At 42.0% G+C, this 24,003-nt stretch overlaps 1 protein-coding gene across 1 annotated transcript; it reads right to left on the reverse strand.

The window, feature by feature from the left end:
• Positions 1-3,733: 3,733 nt before the first annotated feature.
• LOC124101942 (3 beta-hydroxysteroid dehydrogenase/Delta 5-->4-isomerase-like) lies at positions 3,734-22,641 on the reverse strand. The gene is made up of 3 exons (XM_046458166.2): positions 22,518-22,641; positions 8,665-8,827; positions 3,734-5,590 (listed from the first exon to the last, which is right to left on the reverse strand). The coding sequence occupies exons 1-3, from the start codon at positions 22,566-22,568 to the stop codon at positions 4,779-4,781; spliced, it is 1,026 nt and encodes a 341-aa protein (XP_046314122.1). The 5' UTR covers positions 22,569-22,641; the 3' UTR covers positions 3,734-4,778.
• Positions 22,642-24,003: the final 1,362 nt, after the last annotated feature.

A 24,003-nucleotide genomic window follows, 5' to 3' on the forward strand; every position in this document is an offset into this window, starting at 1 on the left:
CCCAGAAATTGCAAGTGACTCAGTGTCCCCTGTTTTTGAGGACAGGGTGGCAATGTACAATGTGATAATTCTCTCTTTTCCTCTGCTCCTCCTGATGAACCTCTTTCATGCTTCAGAACCCAACTCCATTCCCTGCTCATTACCTTCCTGTGTGATGTTGAGCCAAGAAAAAGGTAAGAAATTCCCCCAGAGTCCTCTGATGTGCAAAGCACTTGCTACAGAGGGAACAAGGTGTCCTTATCTCGAGTCTCCTAATATGACTTTAAATTGGAAAATGTCATAAAGTTCTAGTATTTAAAAATAGAATTTTCCTATTTTTCATAGCATAAAAGTGCTGAGGGCCTTACTTTGTTTCAGGAGTATGTCTAATTTCCATTCCCATTACAATCTTTGCAGGTGGTGTTACTTTCACGGAAGACTTCTCTATTTTCTCTCTCATATTCCTTTTACTAACTTGCTCATTCAGTCCTCCCCATACAGTTAAATGAATACCCTTCGCTGCCACAAATACCAGGGAAGTCTAGGATTCTCCTCTTGATTCTGATTCTCCTAATGATGACATAATTCTTCAGGTTCATTGACACCTTGGAGGCAATTTTGTATCTCTTTCCTTTGTCGTCCACACAGTCTGCTTCTCGGATTTCCTTTACTCCCTTTCCTTCCATATGTCCTCAATTCAGTTGAGTTTGTTTGTGCTCTGTTTCACTATTTGTGTGTCCATCATCTATCTAAACATTGATCCTTTGAGCTCACTTGGGTCAGGGCGGGTAACACACAGATGAAGGAGTGGGTTTGTCTTCAGGACTTGGAGGTGCAGAGGGAGGTGAATGAATAAATATATACATGCATTTTAATTAGGTATGCACAAGAAGGGGGGCATTTAAACGAAAGGTTTTTTGATGATGAATAAGGAACTGAGAAGGATGTGTCAGCAAGAGAGCTAGGTACCCTCTAAGCAGTAGGAATTCTTCGTACTCAAGTGGGAATATAAAGAAGTACAAAGTAATCAGGAAGGTCCAAATCATGGTATGTGGTTGTAGCATCAAGTCAGATAATGCAGGGACAGAGCAGGGATTGGCAAGAATTTAGTCTGAGGTGGTAGAGGGGTAAGTCTTCAGGCCTTTGGTATTATACTCAGGTTGTCAGACCTGTCCTTGTCCTGGGGCTCTACTCAATGGTTTTAAGGGAGAAAGTGGCCAAGTTTGATGTGATTTTTGGAGAGACATCTCTGGCAACTATGCTCAGAATGGCTTTAATGGGTGACTGCCCAGGCAGGGAGGCCCTGTGGGGGATTAGACAAAGAATGACAGGGGTCTGGACCAAGGCTGGGTGACCAGGGAGGAAGATAGCATGTTATTTTGGAGGTAGAATGGGTAGAACTGAATGAGAGGAAGGAGGAGGAGTAGGGGATGCCATCAGGTTTATGGTTTGAGAGAGTGTTGCATGGGACCGATGTGACCACCTCAGTCTGTCCACTCTGCCCTGGCTTGCCTTGGCCTGCACCCCACATTACATTTTGTTAATGTGACATACCCCAGGCCACCATCTCTGGACTTAATTCCATTCCTTTCCTTTCCCTCTCTCCCATTTCTTTTCTTTTTTTCCTTCCCTCCCTCCCTCCCTTTCTTTCTTTCCTGCACTGTGCATTGAAACCCGGGGCACGTTACCACTGAGCTGCATTTCCAGCCCATTTTGTTTTTTACTCTGAGACATTTCTCACTAAGTTTCCTAGACTGGCCTTGACCTTGGGATCCTCTGGCCTCAGCCTCCCTCATCACTGGGATTATAGTCATGTGCCATTGTGCCCGGATACTTCAAGCATCCTCCTCATCTCTTGCAATCCATCCTGCAGGGGTGATGCTGCAGTGATCTTTTCTGGGAAAACAAAGAGAGACCTTCACTGCCTCCCATGGCAAACTGAGTGGTGAGTGCCCAGATCTGCTCTGTGACTCTCATTACTTATTATTGTTGGAGATGACCTCTTTTGCCATAGAGTCGGAATGTTGGAGGAGATGAGGCATAAAAGTGGAAAGTAATAGAATGTCCAGTGCTCTCTAGAAGGAGCACACAAGGTGTACTCTGAGGCGAAGAAAGAAGGAGTGGGTATCTCCTGAGGAGACCAAGGTGTTTCAGGCCTGTGTCCCTCATGCCTGTGCAGGTGTATCCTCCACTTCTGGTCTGCACCTGAGCTCTCTGTGTGGCCCAGACATGTCTCCTTGCGCAGGAGCAGGATCTCCTTTCCTGCAAGGGCCTCTGCAGATTCCACTGTCTCTGTCTGGAGCATTGCCCTCACCTTTCTGCCTGTGGAATCCTCCTGCTCTCCACACCCAGTCCAATTGGTTGGGCCTATTGAGCCGCTGCCCAGGAGGGATCCTCTGTGTGCTCTGCACAGTTTCCTGAGTGTGCAGCAACCACCTGGTCTCACATTGTATTTCCCAACTGGACCAGAGTCTGGGAACACACATGGAAGGGTGTAACCCATAGCACTGGCTCAGGCCACGTAACATTTTCTCAGTTCGCACATTCTATTCCAATGAGAGTGATTTTATTTTTAACAAATTACGGCCTATTTCAAACATGCAGAAAGCCTAAAAGAAGATAAAATGTACAGTGGGATCTAGAATAGACTGTTACCTTGAGCACCTCATTTTTAAGAAACATAATTTTACAGTTAAACTTGGAACTCCACACACATATTCCTTTCCTGGAACTGGTCTTTAAACTTTTTTTTTTTTTAATGTTTAGAGTTAATTTGCGATATTTAGGGATCAAAACATTGAGATAAAAATTGGTGCTCTCATTTTGTGAAAGTTCTGGCTCAGGCTATCACCTTCTGGCCACTTCACCTTCTGTTATTCTGGTTCCCAGCATGGACTTCTTTGGCTTTTAATTCTCATCTGCACTCTGAGATTTTAGCCAACACTATATTTTAGCCAACTCAGTTGCTGTCTCCGTGTTCAGTTATTCATACAACTTTAGCCAGTGGCTGAGTACCTACCTGTCTGTTCTCTTATTTCCTTGCCAGAGGCTGCAGAGTGCCCATATACTGAAGGGAAGGGAAGGGCTTGTGCAGGCTGCCACTCTCTGTCCTGTCTCTGCTGCCCCTCTGTGGTGCATTTTATGTGGTGCACACAGGCTTGTGTGCAGAAGCTCCCACTGCCTGGCATTCTGTGCCAGTGCATGTAGAGATAGTGGACTTTGTTGTTCAAGGCCTGATGCTCTTTCAGTCAGGTCCACTGTCCAATCCCTTCATGCTACTTGTCTTCCTTTTGGAGATGAGGCCTCATCCTATCCCTGTGAGACTGCCCTGATAGGTAGAGTGATGGATTTCACTTGTCTGAAAAGGTGAGAGAGGTTCCTTGCCAACTATTCATGGACATCCTATGATGCTCCCTGTGGCGCTGGTTGAGACCTGGGGAAGGTGTGCATACCTCAGCAGAGCTGGGCTGCACTGGCTTTTGTTTTTCAGACATCTAAGCTGACAGAGGGGAGGCTACATTTTCCACCTTACCTACTACTTGGGAACACTCTATCTACCCTACTACTTGGGAACACTCTATCCCTGTGCTCACTGCTGATTCTCTGTCCCTTGAAGAGTTGCACGTGGCTCCTCAGTGTTTTTTCTCTTTGTTGCTCAGAAGAAAATCTTAAGCTATACCCTTAGTGATAGCCCAACTCAACAGAATTAGTGATTTGTATATTCCCAGGTATCAAAATGCAAACCTTAAATAGATTGAGTTTAAAGATGTTAATTAGCTTTTAATTGTGGTTTGAGATACAGACAACATCCATCAAACTTTGGATGTTCAATGAACTTACCAAACAAGGTGGCTTTCAAGGGTATGAAGGGGCTAAAGAGAACCAAACCAGACAGAATAAACAAAAGGGTTTTTCAAAGTTATTTTTCAAAGTTATTTTTCTTGTAAATGTTAAGCACAGTGCACATCATTGTCATGCTGGCTCCACCTGGCCTGTTTAAAAACATAGCTATTGATTTTGTGAAGTTAGATTGACATCTTTTTCTTGGGGTGTGGAGATTAGCAGGAGGGACTCCATTGTGTTTGATCTGTGGGCCTGGTGCAGGAATTCTGTTCATGCCCCAAACCTCATACATTATAGTCAATCTCAAGTCCCCTTCAGATCCTATCACTTCTCTCCCCTCCTAGTTCCATCCTCTTGTTTTGACCAAAAGGTGGCCATACATGGACTTGGAAGGGACAGTGGAAAAATGTCTTCATAGAAACACCCTTCTCCTGGTATGCATTTTAAATTTTTTGGTCTTTTCTGCCATGACAGTTTCTGGGTCCTTTATTGTTTGTTGGTTGGTTGGTACCAGTGATTGAACCCAGTTGAGATTAGCCATTAAACATCAGCCCTTTTTCTAATTTTTAATTTTTTTAATATTTTGAGACAGAGTTTTGTTAAGTTGCTTAGAGCCTCTCGAAGTTGCTGAGGCGGGTTTTGAACTTGCGAACTTCCTGCTTCAGACTCCTGAGTCGTAGGCATGTGCCCCTACACCCAGCTTGATGTTTTCATTAAGTTTTATGAAGGAATGGGAGATGTCCAAAGAAAAGAAATGCTTTAGCACAGGAGAGGGGGAATAAAACCAAGAGGCTCCTGGTGGCTCAAGGAAACCTCTAAGTTGTGTCATTCCCGTTGTACCCATTGTGTCAAAGAACCTGGGATGGTTCACTGGTCACTTTCTGGAGGGAGCCAGGTAGAGGAGCTCGACATATAGCTCCTGACAAAACCCGGGCCCCTTCCCTGCCATCTGCCCATCAGGGAGTCTTTTTCTTCAGTGCTCCCTTGTGTTTTTCCACCAGTGAGCCAATCCACTCCACAGTTTTCTCTTTGGCTTCTTCCCAGGTGTTTAAGGGCTTATAACCCAGATCTCGCTGAGCTTTCTTGTAGGAGAAGGTAAACACACTATTTGATGTTGTCAGTAAATAGCGGCTAAAGGGAGGTTGATATTTGTAAATGGGACTCAGAAGGAAGCTCACTGTCTCCAACAGGAAGGCAAGCCAGTACCTCAGAGAGAGAGGAAGTCTCAGCCTGGAGTCAGGGCGGAGGCCCCATTCTTTGGACATGTTGTAACGGAAATCATCATAGCTTTGGTGAGGTGTGTCATCTGTGATGTAGTAGAACTGTCCTCGGATGCTCACGGCCTTCTTGGGGTCCCTCAGAGCCCTGCAGGCCAGAATGTGTGCCCAGGCCGCATTGCCCACGTAGACCGGGTTAGCTACAGAGAACTTTCCTGTATTTTCCAGGACTCCATTGTTCTCGAGGGCCCTATTCACAATTCCAGAAAGTACAGGGCTTCCTTCCCCATAGATGTATGCGGGCCTTAAGGAACAAGTCCACAGGTTGCCCCCATTTTTCAGAGTGCTCCCATTAGCTGCCAGCACAGCCTTCTCAGCCAGCTTTTTGCTGTAGGGGTATGAAGCAGTCCATGTAGTTTCATGATGCTCTTCCTCGTGGCCATTCTGGACAATCTCCTTGTAGGAGTTGGGTCCAGCTACCGCTATTGAGCTGGTGTAGATGAAGAATGGCACACTAGCTTGGATGCAGGCGTCCAACAGGAGCTGGGTACCTATTCATGGGGAGCAAGTTGTCAGTGTCAGGAAATAACCTAAGAGTGCACCATGGCCACAGAGTCTCCCATATTTCCATCTATTATCCCAACAGAGGAGTTTACTCCTGATCCAAGTACATTATTCCTTGCCATAGATTTACATCTGCCATGGTAAAGTCCCAGGAAAATGCAGAAAAGAGATTGACATTTGTATTCTATAATGAAGAATTTCTTGTATGTGGGCCCATAGACCTGTCTGTACTTTGTAATATGTGTGTATTTGTGATGGTGTGTGTATAGTTTGATTTTAGAACTGTACATAGAAGCCAGGTGTGGTGGTATATACCTGTAATCCCAGTGGCTCTAGAGGCTAGGTAGGAGGATCACAAGTTCAAAGCCAACCTCAGCAAGTTAGTGAGTCCTTAAGCAACTTAACAAGACCCTATTTCAAAATAAAAAAATAAAAAGGGGATGTAGCTCAGTGTTATAGTGCCCTTGGGTTCAATCCCTAGTGCAAAAAAAAATGTTCATAGTGTTTCCAGTTTATATTTTGTCAAACTGAATATTAACAAAATCCCATTAGCACTGGGAATATAACTCAGTTGTAGAGTACTTCTTTAGCCTGTATTGGGTCACAGGTTTGGTTCCTATCACCATCAAGAAAATAGTAAAGAAATAAATAAAAACATTTGTCATGCATCTCACTTCATTAAAGATAGATCCTTTTTAATTCTAGAAATTCAGAAGACCATACTTTCAAGGACAGTTGGGATTTTACATTACATAAGCTCATGCACAGTGGTTTATGGGCAAAATGCACAGCTTAATAGACATTACAGTTCTGCCATGCTTTACATTTGTTGAAGACCAATAAAAACTTTGTCACAAGGATATTGTTTAAGTCACTGAGTAAATGGTTATCGAAATTTGGGGAGGTGCTGGAGACCCAGCCTCTGTTACTAAATGTGTGTTTCCTCAAAGGTCCCTCGAACCCTACGACTCTGTTTACTTAGTTGTGAACAGAAGAGATGATCATCATTCCCTTTACTTAGCATTCTGGAGACCTGCAGTGAACTTTTCTGATGAGCCTGGTTGAAATTGAAATGAAAGGTGAGCCTTCTATTGAAGCACCTCTAATATTAGAATTCTGTGGAACTCATGGAATAGTGAAGACCTTCAGGTCCTGGAGTAGTGCAGATCTGCCTTGCCTTAAAGAAGGATGGAATGTCCCTGACAGAGGATTATTTATATAGGAATTCATTTATTTGTCATTTAGAGTATTCTTGCAATCTGATTTTCTGAAGAGAGAGCCTTGGTTTTCTAAAAAATATAAAATGTTCTCTAGAAGATGTACGATTAGTTTTCTAACAGGGAAAAAATGAGCACAACTGTGTAGTATTTTCTAAGCCTTGACAACATATTTGTAATTTGTACCTCCTACAATGCCTCTTTCATTTCAAATCATGTTTGTTGGATGAAGCAGAGGGTAGGCTTCATGAGGCAGGAAGTAGTAATGAAATTCTGGTTAGTCCTAGCTCATCCTGCAGTGTGTGTGTGTGTGTGTGTGTGTGTGTGTGTGTGTGTGTGTGGTTCTGTTAAGGACACGGCAATATGGGAACCAGGAAGGGTTTTTTGGTTTGTTTGTTTGTTTGTTTTTTAGGTAATGATGTGAAAGAGCAACACGCTCCTTTTGGTGGATTTGGAAAAGGAGTCTCTGAGTAATTAAATGTGGAGATCAAGGCATTGAGGACAGAAGGGCCAGGGCTTGGGTTGCACTGGTGTGGGAGTGACTGGCCTCTGGGGCTCAGCCTAACCAGCTTCCTTAGGCAAATGTGTCTAATTTGAAGTAAAAGAAGTCAGCAAATTATAAAGAGGCACCTAGTGTTTAGTAATGAGAGTCTAAGGAGGGGTTACTTTGGTCACCCCTGTAGGACCTGCTCCACAAGAGTAGACTCAGAGAGAGATGAAGAGATAGTATTATGGACAATGGGTAATGATGATTGCTGGAAAAAAAGCATCGTGGGTTGGCGGCGAGTGCTGGACCATTGTGTCTCAGCAAACCTCTGCAGGCCTGCTTTGCTAGTGTTCTGGAGAAGAATACTTCTCTGAGGTGAGCAGGAGGGCTCTGGATGTTCTCATTAGCCCTGATACAAGAGCTAGAAGCATGAAGGAGGAGGCACCTGCAAAGTCTTTTCTGCCCAGGCAGACAGGGGGTGGATGGATCTCAAGAATTTGGAGACTCAAGGTGAGTTTGGAATAATGGTGCTGCAGAAAGAGATTCATGGCAGACGAACTCACACAGGTGTGAGTTTAAATTCCCATTTTCCTATTGGGCCTTGGCCAGGTTCCTTGCCCTGTCTCAGCTCTGTATTCCTCAAACAAAACCCTGAGAATACGGCTCTCAGCTCTTTCATCTGGGATAGGTGAGCAAAGACACCTGAGTCAGAGCACAGGAGGTATTTCATGGGGCGGGCGGGGGGCAGGAGCTTGTCTACCCTTTTCATCCTGCTTTGCCACCCTCGGCTCTATCTGCTCCATCTCGTTCCCAGGCCACTCTACCTTTCCCATTGACATCCATGATGGTCTGTCTGGCATCAAAGATATCAATAATAGAGGCTATGTGAAAGACAGCCGAGATGATATAACGTTCCTAGCTTCATCTATAAATATAAGACCAGTAAATCTCCACATCATGTATGACCACAAGAATGGGAAATTTTATTCCATGTATGTGTAATATGTCAAAACACACTCTACTGTTACGCATATCTAAAAAGAGCAAATTTTAAAATAAAAGAATTTGGAGTGAGAATCAGGTAAGTTTGGAATCAAGGAACAGTAGAAAGAGGTTCATGGCAGATGGACCACAAAGGTGTGAGATTACCTGGGGGGCCTTGCTCTATCTCAGCCCTGGATTCCTCACGTAAAACCCTCAGAATAACATCCCTGAGCTTTTGTCAGCTGGGATGGGTGAGCAAAGACAACTGGCCCAGAGAACCGCAGGTTTCCATGACGGGGGCTTCTTTACCCCTCCTGATCCTGCTTTGCTACCCTCAGCTTCACCTGTCCCATGTCATCCCAGGCCACTCTACCTTTCAGATTGACATTTATGACGGTCTGTCTCTGAATGAAACTCTCGGTATCAATCATGGCAGCTGTATGAATGACGAGTGAGAGGCCCTGGCAGGCTGTCCTCAGGCATTGGGCATCCAGAATATCTCCTTCCAGCCATGTCACCTTGGTCTTTGTCTGCAACTCTGTGGGGACAAAGGCAGATCATTGAAAGCTTTCTGAATGATCCTGGATGTTTCCTCAGAGATGTGACAATCAGCTAGGTTTTCAAGGACAGTCATAGTGAGAAGATATTAGTTAGGGGCACCTTCCCTAGAAACAACTAGTAACAAAAAGCTCACAAATCAGAATGTGTCAAATTTACTTGGAAAGAACAGATGACTCTTTTTAATCCCATTTCAATATGAATATGAATATGAGCAGTGAGCTTATAAGTGTGTCTAGGTCATTCGAATTGTTAGAGTAATGAGACATTCATCAATTTTAATAAGAGAGCTGAGGCTGTGCAGAGTTGGACGTGAGGGAAGGATCAGAATTTAGTTCCGTAGGGAATGAGGAATCCTGTGTGGATTTGGAATTGAAGAAGTAGAGGCAGGGTTGTAGCACAGGAAGCTAACCTTGGCCTCACCATATCAAATGCACAGCTATGGGGTGTGCGATAGCAGAGTAATCAACAGATTAATGGGAATGTCTCTTATCACATATTATCAAAAGCAGACATTGATCCTGAAAATAAATCAGCTTCCAAAGTACATACACTGCAACGACCAAGTGCTACAACATCAGTGTCTTCAGGCACCTCCAATCCTTCAGGAATGACTCTGCCAAGCACATTGTCACCTTAAATTAGCCCATGAAGCCCACTGTGTGCTCTATGCTGTCTGCGTCAATATCCTACTTGTGCTTTATAATTTACACACAAATTCTAGTTTGTTTCCTTCCTTTCCTAGTTATCTCATGGGATGTCCCTGTCTCCTGTGTAGGTGAGGAGAGCAAGGCTCAGAGAAATCAGGGACAGCTCTAAGCACATACTTCTAGCGGAGGATCCACCTTGGCTCAGCCTCCAAGCCTTGCTTACTTTCCTCTGCAGCACTGACTGTTTGAAACCAACTTTTCTGAGGCAGAGTGTAAAGAAGCCAATTGGATTAAAATTGGTCATAGGGCACTAGAACTGCAAGGGGGACAATCAGAGAGGAAGGGCTGGGCTGGGGAAGGCCCTTTCTGGGGTCCAGGTAGAACTGCTTGTCTCCTTAATCCTCTGCTAAATTTTGTATTCTCCAGCCTCCTTTCCCTTCCAGGCAATTCCAGGAAGGCCCTGTAGTGGAGGAGGGCAGGGTAGGGGTATGAGAAGGAGGTGGGACTGGCCTCAGAGTGGCCTTGCTCTGGCTAAATCTCTTGCCCCTGCTGCTTCCTCTGAGTCTCCTTTGCTGCTGCCTTCAGGAACTGGTTCAGAGGAACTGCTTAGACAGGGAGCAAAGCCCAAATCACAGATGGAAGTGAACCCTCACTGTTAGTGCTCAGGTACCCTGAGAGCTAGGAGAGGGCAGTTTGGGGACTTCATGGTGGAGCCATAGGTCCCACCTTGTCCAAGACACTGAGGACTTAGCATCTGTCATAGCTGGAAGACCCAGTTGCTTTTCTGGTGTGATCTGTATTTGCAGGAGAACCAGAGATACACAGCTGGCCTAAGTGGACTTGAAGAGATAAGAATGCTGGAACTGGAGCACCTGGCTCCAACCCCACATGCCTTCTTGCTGTGGGCCCTGGGACAAACTAATTAACCTCTGTGAGTTCATCTTCTCCTATTGTTGTCCTGAGAAGTTAAGGAGTCTACGTTGCGAACGTGTTGCACCAAAATATGAGACTGGCAAGGAAAGAACTCAGAATTATTTTCCATTTTTTCCTTTCTGCAGGACTTGAGCTATTGCCAGGATATTCCTGTATGCTGAGTATCACACTTTTCCTGTCATCGGATGTAAACTTGCAAATATTTGTGTGACATAATCATTACCAACAGTCTTGGTCTTATGTTAATTTTCTCACCAAGACAAACACAGGAGCTTTTATTACTATTCAATTTCTAAGCATGCAATTGAACCCATTGAGCTGATTTGTTGTCTTCTTCAGATAGAGCAGCTTCCATGGAAATAGGAGTTGTCATTTCACCTTGGAGTTGTCACCCATAAACTACTTCAGTTACAACAGCTTCTATGGAAATCCGACATTGTTTCACACTTGGTTTGTGCCATCCACAAACCAAGTGGGTCTCTATGGTCAGCTAAGAGCTGTTTCTAGGTCTTGGTCCAAGTATTGACAGACCCCAGCAGCTCTTTACACAGTTCCAATCCTAGGGAAATGGGTTGTGTGCTCGTGACTACCTCCTTCCTGCCTCCCTCTATAGCATGGTCCTGTGAAAACCATTTCCATTTGATTCAGGTCTCCTTGGGCAGTTTTATGTCCCTAGGAAGTCTTCATGGTATTTCAGGTTACAAGGTGATTTTTTTTTAAAAAAGTATTTTATTAGTTTTTGGTGGCACTTTTATTTATTTTTATGTGGTGCTGAGAATCGAACCCAGAGCCTCACATATGCTAGGCAAGTGCTCTAGCCACCACTCCAGACCATACAAGGTGATTTTACAAACTCTATTCATGATGGTAGCTTGATTAATTTCTGAAAGAAATGTGAAAATGGTGTAAACCAAAATGGGCTCATTGTGGTCAACTCTCACAAAAAATAAATATGGTCAAGAGTCATAAGTGGTTTTCATGCAGATTTGCCTCATACTATGACAAAAGTCTCTGCCAGAGGCATACCCTGCAAGCAGACCATGGCCATCTGAGTCAAAAAATTCTTTTGAAAGAGATTCAAGATGTCAGATTAGAGGAAGGCTGTGTTTCCATTTGCTCTGTGGCTCAGGATTCAAGCAGTGGATTTGCTGCTTTTTAGAAGAGTGTCTGAAAGAGGGACTTCATTGAAATTCAGTATGATGCAGTCATAGTGTTTTGGACTAAGATTTGTGTGCACTGAGCAAAGGGCAAGAAGGAGTTCATTAAAGCCAAGATGATTGTTGTGATAGCAGCAGCAGCAGCATCAACTAATTGTAGAGAGTAAGGATAACACACAGAGAGAAACATAATGGACATATTTGACTTGGAAAAACCTGTCGAGAAGAAAAGCAGTCTGGACTTAGCTGATCCAGAGGCTGCACAGCAAACTGATATTTGAAAAATGCCGTGGACTTCTCACCTGGCACGTGGAGAGTTGAGGCTAGGCACTATCTTGAGGAGGCCATGCTGCAGTCTGCTGCTGTGGGAGCCCTTGAGGTCATAGCAAATATTGCTACTCTGTCCCAGCAAGTGCCTACTGTGTGGCCTAGGGTGTACCTAAGCAGAAGGTGATTGAAAAAGGCACAGAGAAAATTGTACCCAGATACAAGTCTGAGATATTGAGAGAAGAGCAACTTGCTTTCCCTTTGGGTTTGGAAGCTCATGAGATCGTCTGAAGGTGGTCAGGAAACCAAATAGGTGAGTGTAAATACACTCACAGACTAAACCTGGAAAAGTCATATTTATGGGCAGTGGGGTATAAGAGAACTATGGAGGATTGGCTCCCCTACCCTAGATTTTTTGGGAGACTTCTGAGATCCAGATTCCCAGCACAGATCAGCATCTCCCAGCCCTAGGGGTGTGTTGATCTAGACTCTACAGAGCAGATAGCACCCAGAAAGTCCAAAGGCCTGTTTAGAGTTAAACACCATCAACTAGAACTCCCCACCCCCACACTGCAACAGCTCCAATCTGGGAGATTATGGATCTCCAAAATCCAAATAACACTATTTCCCATTCCATCCTACCTTATACTGGTTATGATCTAGTTAATCTATTCAAGTAGATTAATACAATGATTAGGTTAAGGCTCTCATAACCTAATCATTCTACTTCTAATCTTTTTTGTATTGTCTTACACATGAGCTTTTGGGGGACACCTCACATCTAAACCATAATACTACCATTCCTATTTGTGTGGTAATTAGCTCCAGGTCTACAACCAGCATCAGTTTTAGGCCACTCCAGCTTGCAACTCAGTGAGCCAAACAAAAAGAGAAAGGTGTTAATAACTCCTAGCCCATGCTCTAAGAGGGGTACATAACCAAAGAAGAAATGGAAAGGATAGGTGGGCATCAGCAGTGATCATCCTTCCTCATCAATAGTTCTGACTACCTCAATGGAGAAAATTCTTTCATTTTTACTAAGAATCTTTTTTTGTTTTCTTTTTTGGTGCTCTTGCTGTGCTAATGAGTTCATTGATACACATTTTTCTTATTTTTTCGCAACTTTTATGATTATTATTTACCTTTATCTCATCTTTTACAATTCTTGTCTATTTTTTGTTTTGCTTCTCCTTTCTTTCTTCTCCCTCTAATATCCAAATTCTCTTGTTCTCTCATTCTCTTAGTTTCTTTATTTTTTCTCCTTATTATAGTGATCACTTGCTATATTCCTTATGCTTTCTCTTTATTGATATTTGGAACATTGTAAACTTTCTTTTACCTTGTAATATTTTTTGTTCTCTTAATGAACTGTATGCTTACTTTCTTTTAGAACTATTTAGTTTGCAAAACTGGTGCCCCCAACATTCGTGTTGTTGCAGTTGATAGGACTATGAATGGCAGAGTTGATATCTGCTGTTTAATGCCAGGTCTAGTTTGTGACTATTGTATTTACTGATAGGAATTTCTGACCCCATCTGTTTCAGCCAACTTTGTTGCTGTTCTGATCAAAATACTTGATAAGAATGACTTTAGAGGAGGAAAAGGTTTTTGGGAACTCACAGTTTCAGAGGTCTCAGTCCAAAGATGGCCTACTTCATCACTCTGTGTCTGAGATGAGGAAGAACATCATGGCAGAAAGGTGGAAGGAAGCAGCTCAGGACATGATAATCAGGAGGAGAGAGAGAAAGGGAGAGATTGCTCTCTTTGCTGCGGACAAGATATAAACCCCAAGGGCATGCCCCAAATGACCTATCTCCTCCAGTCACACCCTACCTACACACTATGTCCTAGTAATGACCCTAACTGAGTCATTCAAGTGGGTTCAAGTGGGTTTAGATCAATGAAACAAGAATTGGTTCCCTGAAAAGATAAATATGATTGGTAACCATGTAGAAAGAGAGAAAACCAAATCAACAAAATTGGGTATGAAAAAGGAGCTATCATTGCAGATGCATCTGAAAGCCAGAGGATTTGAAACTGTTTGAAAAGTTAGACTCCTATAAACTGGAAAATCTAGAAGACACCGAAAAATTTCTATATGTATCAGATCTGCCTGAATTGAAACAGGAAGATACAGAAAAGAGAAACCGATCTATATCAAGTAATAAAATTGAAATAGCAATTTAAAGCCTTCCACCAAAGAAAAACCCAGAGCCAGATGGATCTTCAGCTGAGTTGTACCACATCTTTAAAGAAGAACTAACACCAATCTTGCTCAAATCAATAAATGTAATTCAACACCTAAAGAGTAAGGATAAAAATCACACAAGCATCTCAATAGATACAGAGACAGTTTTCAATAAAATTCAGCACCAATTATGATAAAAAGACTGAAGAAACTAGGGGAAGAAGGAGCTTACCTCACCATCCTAATGGAAATTTTCAACAAACCCAAAGTCAACATCACAGTGAATGGGGAAAATCTGAAAGCATTTCTTAAAATTTCAGAGCAAGACATGGATGTCCATGTCCACAGTTCTTATTCAATGCTGTACTTAAAATCCTAACCAGAGCAATTATGCAAGGGAAGGAAATAAAATAGATAAAAATAGGAAAGAGAGGAGTCAAGTTCACTGTTTGCAGATGATATAATCTTATATTTAAAAGAACCAAAAAGTTCCATCATAAGACTGCTAGAACTAATGAACAAATTCATTGAAGTAACAGGTTACAAAATCAACATACAAAAATTAATAGCTTGCCTATATACAAATAATGTATTTGCTGAGAAAGAAATCAGGAAAACAAGTCCATTTCCAAAAAAACAGGCAAACAAACATTAAAAACCTAGGAACATATCTAATCAAGGAGGCAAAAGGCATCTACAATAGAAACAATAGAGTACTACAGAGAAAAATTGAAGAAGACCTTAGAATATGGGGGAAAAAAAACCCATGTTCATGGATAGGCAAATTAATACTGCTAAAAAGGCCATACTATCAAAAGCAATGTGTATATTCAGTTCAAACACCATCAAAATATCAATCACATTCTTCATGGAACTAGGAAAAATAGGCCTAAAATTTATTCGGAAGAATAAAGATCCAGAATAGCCCAAGCAACTCAAAAAAAGGAAGAAAGAAAAGAAAGGAATAAAGGCAGGCCGCCTGCCCTGAATTCTGGAGGCGTTACAATACCTGGCTTTAAATTATACTATAGAGCTATAGTAACGGAAACTCCATGGTACTGGCATAAAAAGAGACCCAATAGACCAATGGAACCAATAAAAGATACAGAGACAAACCCAACAGATACACTCAACTGATCCTTGACAAAGGTACAAACAATATACGTTGGAGAACAGACAGCCTTTTCAACAAAAGGTGCTGGGAAAACTGGTTATCCATATATAGAAGAGTGGAACTTGACCCCAATCTCTCACCCTGCACATAAATCAACTCAAAATGGAACAAAGATCTAGAAATTAGACCAGAAACTATGCAAGCCCTTGAAGAAGATGTAGGGTCAGCATTCCAGTACATAGGCTTAAGCTACAACTCTTTCAGTTGATCTCCTAAAGTTCAGGAGTTAAAAATGGGATCAAATGCATCAAATTCTGCAGACCAAGAATGTGAAGAGAGAACCTGCAGAATGAGACAAAATATTTGTTATCTGTTCTTCTGACAGAAGATTAATATCCAGAATATATTTTTAAAGCCCTAAAAAAACCACAACTCAATTAATAAGTGGGCAAATAAACTAAACACACACTTCTAAAAAGAGAAAAATACAAATGGTCAACAATTAGAAAAGGGTCCAACGTTTTTAGCAATTAGGGAAATGCAAATCAAAAATATATTGAGATTTCATCTCACTTCAGTTAGAACGGCAGCCATCAAGAATACAAGAGCAATAAATACTGGAGAAGATGTGGAGAAAAAGGAAGCCTTTTACATTGTTGGTGGGATTGTAAATTAGTTCAACCACTATGGAAGTCAGTGTGGAGATTCCTCGAAATACTAGGAATGCAACCACCATATGCCCCAGCTAAACCAATCCTCAGTATTTATTCCAAAGAATTAAAGTCAGCAACATATGCTTATCTGTGTTGTATGTTGCAATCTTAACAGCACATGCTAAAAGAGCACCAATAAGATTACCTCAGCCCACAAAATGTAGACTAACCTCTGGTGTGCTGGTAGGGACACAGACCTACATGGGACATTAACTGGGGTTATGCATAGCAATATATGCATACTTATGTTTATAGCAGCATAATTCACAATAGCCAAACTATGGAAGGAGCCTCAGTGTCCATCAATGAATAAATGGATGAAGAAAACACGTATACACAATGGAGTTTCATTCAGCCAAAAAGAAGAATGAAATGACATCATTTTCAGGATAATGGAAGGTACTTGAGAACATTGTGCTAAGCCAAATAAGACAAACTCAGAAAATGAAGAGATGTATGATTTCTCTCATATGTGGAAAACAGAAAGGAAAAAGAAAAGGAAAGGTGTGTTGGGGTCTCTTGAAGGGAGGGAAGAGGAGAAGGAAAGGGGGAAATGCTGGAGAATGATATTGAATAAATTATGTTGTTATATTTTGCATGTGTACAAATATGTAACAATAACCCCACTGTTATGTAAATTATAATGCACCAACAAAACTATGGGAAAAAGAGTACTTCTGTAAGGACATCTTCCAGCAACTTTATTTCCATTTCCAACTATCCTCACCTCAGTTTCACTTATTGTGGCCAGAGATTATTCCTTCAAAATATTTCAGGTAATCTTTTTCAGTTTTGTCTTTAAGAACCTCTCCTTTCCTCAACATCTTTCAATTTTCCCACAGTTTACTATGGCACCTGTATTCCTATTGCACTGCTGTTAATACAAAAAATAATATTATTATTGGAAGAAACTCTGTGATTAATTTTTTTATTTTGATGGACAGTAGCAATATAGTAAATGCAATTCCAGTGAAAATTAGTCCCAAACCTCAGTAGTTACTGGGATGCACTTTGAGGCCTTAGTCGTAAACCCCAGTTAATGTCCCATGTAGGATTATGTCCCTACCAGCACACCAGAGGTTAATCTACATTTTGTGGGCTGAGGTAATCTTTTTTTTTATTTTATTTGTTTTACTTAGTTACACATGACAATCCAATGATCTTGACATATCATACATTTGAATTAGATGAGATATAATTTTTCTGAGTATACAGGTTGCAGAATCACATTGGTCATGCAGTCACATATGTACACACAGTAATAATAACGTCTGTTTCGGTGCTCATTTAGCATGTGCTATTAAGATTGCAGTAAGGGTATGGTTACATGCCTTCTGTTTTAAGGTATTGGTAAGGAAAACCATTGCCCAATCAGACTGTGTCCCTCCCCATAATACAGTCAGGTCAGGTAAAAGAGATGCAAGGATTCACACGAAGGTCAATCAGGGCAGCTCCTGTAGGAGATGTCCTTGATAGAGTGTCACTTCTCCCCAACCCAATTGCAAGGATTACATGCCCCCCACCTTTTGCCCAGCGTTGTAAATTTTAAGGAGCGCCCCACATAATTCTCTTGCTGTTATGGTTTGAATGGTAGGTGTCTCCCGCATAAATCATTAATATTTTAATGGACAGACAGTCTTTCTTTAAATTTACAGAACCAAGAATATCTGGATGCTTCTACTTAGTTTTTAGTCCTGGGTATCACCTAACAAAAAGCCTGAAAGTTGGTGTGAGGTTTAACTTGCTAAGAAGTAATATGTATGTGTTGAGAAAATACAGGCACTGGGCAGGTATGGTGGGGTATGCCTGTAAGCCCAGTGGTTCAGGAGGTTGAGGCAGGAATATCAGGAATTAGAGGCCAGCCTGGGCAACTTAGTGAGACCCTGTCTTGAAACAAAATTAAAAAGGGAGGCTGGGGATATAACTCAGTAGAATGCTCCTTGGTTCAATCACCAGCACCACACAAAATGAAACAAAATAAACAAAACTCCTTGAAATACAGAAATTAGCCACAGAAAGTCAAGGCTGATGGTTAGGTTCCTGTCAGAGGAAAAAACGTAGATTCATGCTGTGACTAACACTCCTCTAGAAGAAACACTCATTGTGCATTTTCTCATTATATTTCCTTTCCCTCCCTATAAAAGCCCTTTGCTCCCCTGAGCACCCCAAGATAGAATTTTAAGATCTACACCACCTCCAACTTCTGATGACGGTGGATCTTGAATGAGCCTGATTTCTTCCTACCAACTTTCACCTCCTGAATATTGGATTTTGAATGTAGAACAGACTGGATCATTAGTCTCTATCAAATTCTTTTGAAAAATAACAATTCTTCTCTAAAGTTTTATCTCCATTTCACCAACCCTCATTTCCACCTATAACCTCCCTTTGGAGTTCATCAACAGCTGTTCATTCTCTAATGCTTCATAGGGGAGTGTTCCCCCAGTTGACATAGTATCTCTTCCCATCAAATATTTAGGTAAAGGAGACAGAGCTTCTTTACGGAAAACCTGTTCAAACATGTCAGCTCTTCTATGTTTATATTTTATGTTTTAGTCCCAGGAATTTATCTTCTCCGACCCCAGACCATTTTGCTCTTTCTTATACAAAAGATTTTTGGTACCCAGCACGTGTTTGGCTATAGAATCCCAGCCATCTGGGCAATCTTTGTGTTGATTTCTCTGAGAAATTCCAGATTAGCTTTCTCATTGGAATATTGGCATTATGATGTTGAAAATTTCTCCCAACTGGGTTACATGCAGCAAACTTGTTAGCAGCCCTTCCTTGTTGAGTTACCAGTAGAGGGACTCAGTCATCCACATTTGAATTGTGATGTATTTGTGGACAGCAGGCTGTGCCCAGCTCTGAGTTACTCCATGATGTATAGAACAGTACCTTTCAAACTGTGCCTAACTGTGTTTTCAAACTGTGTTTTCAGTAAAATGCCAAGGTAAAAAGAACCTATTTGTACAAACAAAAACCATGATCTGCTTAGCACAGATACAAGGAACACATTGATTAATTATTTAGCAAATTAAATCAGGAACACCTGGACACTTGGGCATATCAAATCATATCAGAAACACCAGACATAGCAAAGAGCCTTGGCAAGGAATATTGTCACAGTGATGAGCTTGCTCATCCTGACCCTTGCTCCTCAGCTCAACTCTGCAGAACTGATTACTTAAAATCTTTATCTGACTATGTACATTTATTCTCTGCATTCACATCTGCTCTCGACCTTCTCTCCTCCTGCCTCAGACTCCAGAGTTCCTGGAATTGTAAACATGTACCACCGTACCCTTCTGACTCTCCATTTATAGTCCCTTGCTGTTATGGTTTGAATGGTGGGTGTCTCCCCAAAAGTTCCTGTTAGTGGGGAATATTCAGAGATAAAATGATTTGTTTATGAGAGCTATAACGTAATCTGTCTATCCTTGTTTGAATGGATGGAATAGGTGCTAACTATAGGCAGTTGGTAGGTGGCTAGAAGAGGTGGGTCACTGGCATATGCACTGGAGGGGCATATCTGTCCTGAGGCTCCTTCTCTCTCTTTCTCTTTGCTTGCTGATACCACCGTGACTATGCAGCTTTTCCTCTGCTGGGCCCTTTCCCCATGATGTGCTCTTGGGCCCAGAGCAATAAGGTGACCAACTATGGACTGAGAAGTCTGAAACTGTGTACCCCAAATAGAAGTTTCCTCCTTTAAGATGTTCTTGTCAGGTTCATTATTTTACACTGATGCAAAAACAAATTAAAACAATAGCTTTTACCCCTACCAATGTTTTTCATACGAGTAAAATATTCTGAGATGTCCTAAATTTAGTACGAGGACAGAGAATTGAGAAGATGAAAAATATTATATAGATAATATTAGGACCAAACAAACTAGAAATTGCTCCATAAACCTAAGCATATGTTGAAGCCCTTAACTCAAAAGGGCAGGAGGATGACTATCAAGGGGTCATTGGGAGCTGCTTTGCAGCCAGAACACTCGAGAAGCAAGTACTTCTTAAGATTATTCTCCTATTCAAAAAGTTCCCCTCAGCATTTTCCTGCTCACCTATGGCCAGTAGAGGTCACAGCACTTTCCTTCCCCCAAATTCATACAAAGCTCTTAGCTCTGGTGTGGCGGACATTTCCATTCTGTAGTTTTTTGATGTTGGTAGCTAAGGGACCTGCCCAGGACCTGTTCCTTCTTCTCCTGACTAGCATTTGTATGGAATGGCTCTATAAGCCCCTTTATGCACGCATGCCTGGGCCTCAAGAGTTTTGCTTTAACACTTTCTACATCCATCTTAATTCTCAAAAACCTTTTGAAAAATGTCCATCTTCCCTAGGTTAAATCCTGTAATTCTACCTTCATTTTCACCACTTTCCTCTTAATTAGCCTATTGTTTATGTTGGCATCTGTAAGAACATATAAGGCAAAGCTGAGACACCCAACTTGAAATGTTTTCTCAGAGGTACAGTTGCACAGGGTGCCCAAGAAGAAGGGTCCCCATTAACCAGAGCATCTACCATGACATGGGGGACGCGCTTGACAGACAGGTGAATATCCCAGTCGTATTGAATCTAGCTCCACACACGTGCATAGGAGGCATTAAAGCTGCTTCACATGGGCTGCTCCAGTCAGCATTTGTGGGGATGTGGCAAGTCCGGTTCTCAGCATGAAAGCCATTGTACAGTGGCTTTGTATAGTTCCCTTGACCAGCTGTTCCCTTGGGATAACCTAGTGTGGGTCTCCATCAGGAAAAGCCATCTGAGATGGTTCCATCTGGAGCTGTGTATCCTGCATCCACCCAAACAGTCTCTTCCACTCTGTAGCACTTAAAACAAACACACTGCTCCTAAGGGTGTTACTCTCACCATCCATTTGAAGAAAGTAGATGAAACTTTCTTCAAACCAAACCCTCTGATTTCCATAGAATGTTGGTACTGTCCTTCCTCACATGGGTGGCCAGCTGGTGCCCAAGTCCTAGAGGTGCTCTCTGTTATTCCAGCAGCTTTTCCCAGGAGGTCACTGAGGCTGGTGGTCTGAGTTCAGGCAGACTGAATGCTGAGCTTGGTCTAACCTCAGTCAGACTCAGGCTCTCTTCCATTTTCACTTTAGGCATCCTGGCTAACAATGGCCAAGGGACTGGAAATGTTACTGTTTCCTGACTAAATGCATGTCCATGTACAGCCAAGGGAGAAACTCCCCAGGTGTTATTTCCATCTCCAAATTCCAGGGTAACTTTTATCCTCAATAAATGGTTGCAAACACAGCTGCTCCTTCAGACCATGGGTGGCCAAGTGGCAACTCAGGGACAAAAGTATCCCCATCCCTCACTGTTTTGTCATTGGCCTTCCCACATAATAAATTTTTGTTATCCAGAGCCATGCTAGCAAATTCTACTTCACTCACCAAAAATGCCCATTCACCCTTTTGAAGCCAGTTGGAAGTCTCAGGTTGACAGACCTGGGCCTTCTGATCAACTAGCTTAGAAGGGATCTGGTTCATTTGTTTAAGTTAATCAAAAATCCCAGGGAAACATCTGTATTTTCTGGTGGAAGAGGATGGGAAATTTCCTATCTGATTTCTGAAGCTTCCCTGGAATAAAGTAACAAAGATGAATCATAAAGGCATAAAAAATTCATGTATTTTAGAGGAGTGAGATTTCCCACTATTCCAATATCATTCAAAAATTGATAAACCCCCTTTTTCTACAAGAGAGGTGCAAAATGGGGAATGTAGACAATTTTGGGGTAGCTAGTTGATAATTTTCAGGGAAATTCTATGTGCTTGGGGCAAAGTGTACTTGGCCCCTAGTATGAACAATGACTTGTAAATCATTCTCTATGGGATTAAATAGAGGACTAGGGTATAAACACGTCTGGGCAGATGTGTTGACAGACTTGAGTCTTCCTGTGATATGAGTCTAGTTAATTAAATTTCAGTGAAGGAACAAGAGGGAATCTTTTCCTTCCTGGGGTTCCAGACTTGAAGCAGCAAGGAGAAATCAGGGGCAGCGTGTTCTGGCACTTTCTGCTTTTATGTCTCAATTTGTATAGAGAGCCAGCATTTTGAGGTGTTTGTTTTTAGGGTGAGAATCCCCCAAATCCTTCACCAGTTTACTCTGTAGGATGTTTACAACAATGGAGACAGATGAAGAGACTAATAGGGCAAAGCATTTGGGAGGGACACAGCCACCCTCTCAGAACCTCCTGGGTTTATCCATCATGAAGCTGTCTGAACCTTGGCCTTTTGCTGTATTAAGGGGACTTCACTGCATAGCTATGATTGGTATTTGGAAAATCGTGTGTCCATATGATGAACAGAAAAGGATTGGCCCATGCTGAAAGAATGAGGAAGAAACTCAGCCAGATCTGTCTGTGGAGATTCTCCAGTATTTCTTCCTTGAGGGTATAGGACAGGATCCTGGTAGAATGAAGAGGATTTTTATGACCCACTATACTTTGCCTTAGAGCGGGATATGAGTCAAACACTGTGGTCCCCAACCACCATAATAAAACATATCATTATATAATAACACTTTTGATTTCTTCCATCTATCATGGTGAAAATCCCACGTTCACATCTGCTCTCCACCCACCATTCCTCGCAACATGAAGAGTAGTTGAGAAAAACATGGAAAGTTCTAACCTGTTGTAGTGTAAAGGACAGCTGAAAGGGCGACTGTGCTGGTCTCCTCATTCTCCAAGGCAGGACTGGGGCCTTATATGCTGTACCTTCTGCCTGAGTCTAACAACCTTGGACTCTTGTGGCATGCTCATTGCGTGGCTTCTCTTTGACAAATCTGTTAATATTACAACACGAGTGTTTATTTGCCAAAATCTTTGTCTTCATTCCTTATCAATGTGTGGGTTTGTGTGTGTGTGTGTGGGGGGATCTTCAGAGATAGGTGACTGAGAATGATGGAACCATCTCAAATCTAATCTATAAAATGAATTTCTGCCAGGCACAGTGGTGCACATCTATAATTCCAGCTCCTCAGGAGTACTAGACAGGGGCATGGAGAGTTTGAGGTCAACCTGGACAACATGGTGAGATGCTATCTTAAAAAAGAAAAATATTATGTCTTCCTGAATCACTTGAAAGTATTTCTTTACTTACTCATCCTCAAAAATGTAAACGAATGATTACCAATTGTACTGAAGGGAACTAATCAACTAGATTGGATTTTGTTGAAGTCTCTGTCCACCATTGAAACTTGCATGAGCAATTCCTCAGGAAGAAGTGATGAAGACACAGACAAGAGGAAGTAAGAAAAACATTTTAATTTGTTTTAATAATCACTGCCGGGTCCTTCTTTGTGTGTCCACAAGCCCTTTCCTTGTCCAGCAGGGTCATGATATCATGAACCTGAGTGACTGCTGTGCAGTTGTACTGTTCTCTGGAGTAGGGTGAAGGATTTGATTAGAAATATAAGAAAAAAGGGAAATTAAGACAAACTAGCAGAAATAGATGGAACAGAACTCAATGGGTAAATCAGCCCAGAGGGGGTCTGATCTCTAACAATGAGCATTTATTTTTTAGGTTTTAAACATCAAAGCGATTCACTATGAAAAGCTCTTCTTTGAGGTAAACAGGATGAAGTTTGTGAGCAAAACAGCATAGTTGGGGCTTATGAGTTCTTGCCCATCTCGTCTATCTCTGTGCAGCTAGGATTCAAATTCAAAGCTTTGAACTAGTAAATCCATGAAGAGCATGGAATTCTCCCTATCAACAGGAGTCAACCTCCAAATGAGCATTTCTCTTGGCACTTTCACACCTAAAGGTTCCCTAAAGTGGTGTTTCACTGCCCAGGCTTACAGAGTTCAAAGCAAAGATTTATTCGCTGCTCCAACATCATGAGAAGGCTGGGCCATCTCTGGAAGGAGGGAGATCCTGCTCAAGCCTCACTGTTGTGGCTTGATGCATCAACCAGACCAGCTCCTGGTTGCACAGGCAATTCACCAAAACACTGGGTTTTATGAAGAGTTTTCAGAGCTATACTTGAAAAGTTTCCCAGCCTGCATGTGCAGGTGGAGCCTCTAACCAGGAACCGGTGAGAGGAACTGCAGTGTGTTCAATGACAGATTTCTTTGGGAGTATTAGTTAAGGCTAGAGATATTCTCAACTTTAGAGT

Source organism: Marmota monax, unplaced genomic scaffold, assembly GCF_021218885.2.
Source record: "Marmota monax isolate L192 unplaced genomic scaffold, Marmota_monax_Labrador192_F-V1.1 WCK01_AAM20220418_F8-fsc00087, whole genome shotgun sequence".
Taxonomy (NCBI): Eukaryota; Metazoa; Chordata; class Mammalia; order Rodentia; family Sciuridae; genus Marmota; species Marmota monax.

What these genes read in the sequence shown, in the direction of transcription:
- LOC124101942 (XM_046458166.2), bottom strand. Translation starts at nt 22,568, where the DNA reads ATGAGGAGACCAGCACAGTCGCCCTTTCAGCTGTCCTTTACACTACAA. An exon ending in TGTCCTTTACACTACAACAG is followed by an intron (nt 8,828 to 22,517) that starts GTTAGAACTTTC and finishes GTCCCCACAGAG; the next exon opens with TTGCAGACAAAGACCAAGGT. An exon ending in CATAAATGTCAATCTGAAAG is followed by an intron (nt 5,591 to 8,664) that starts GTAGAGTGGCCT and finishes CCCCATGAATAG; the next exon opens with GTACCCAGCTCCTGTTGGAC.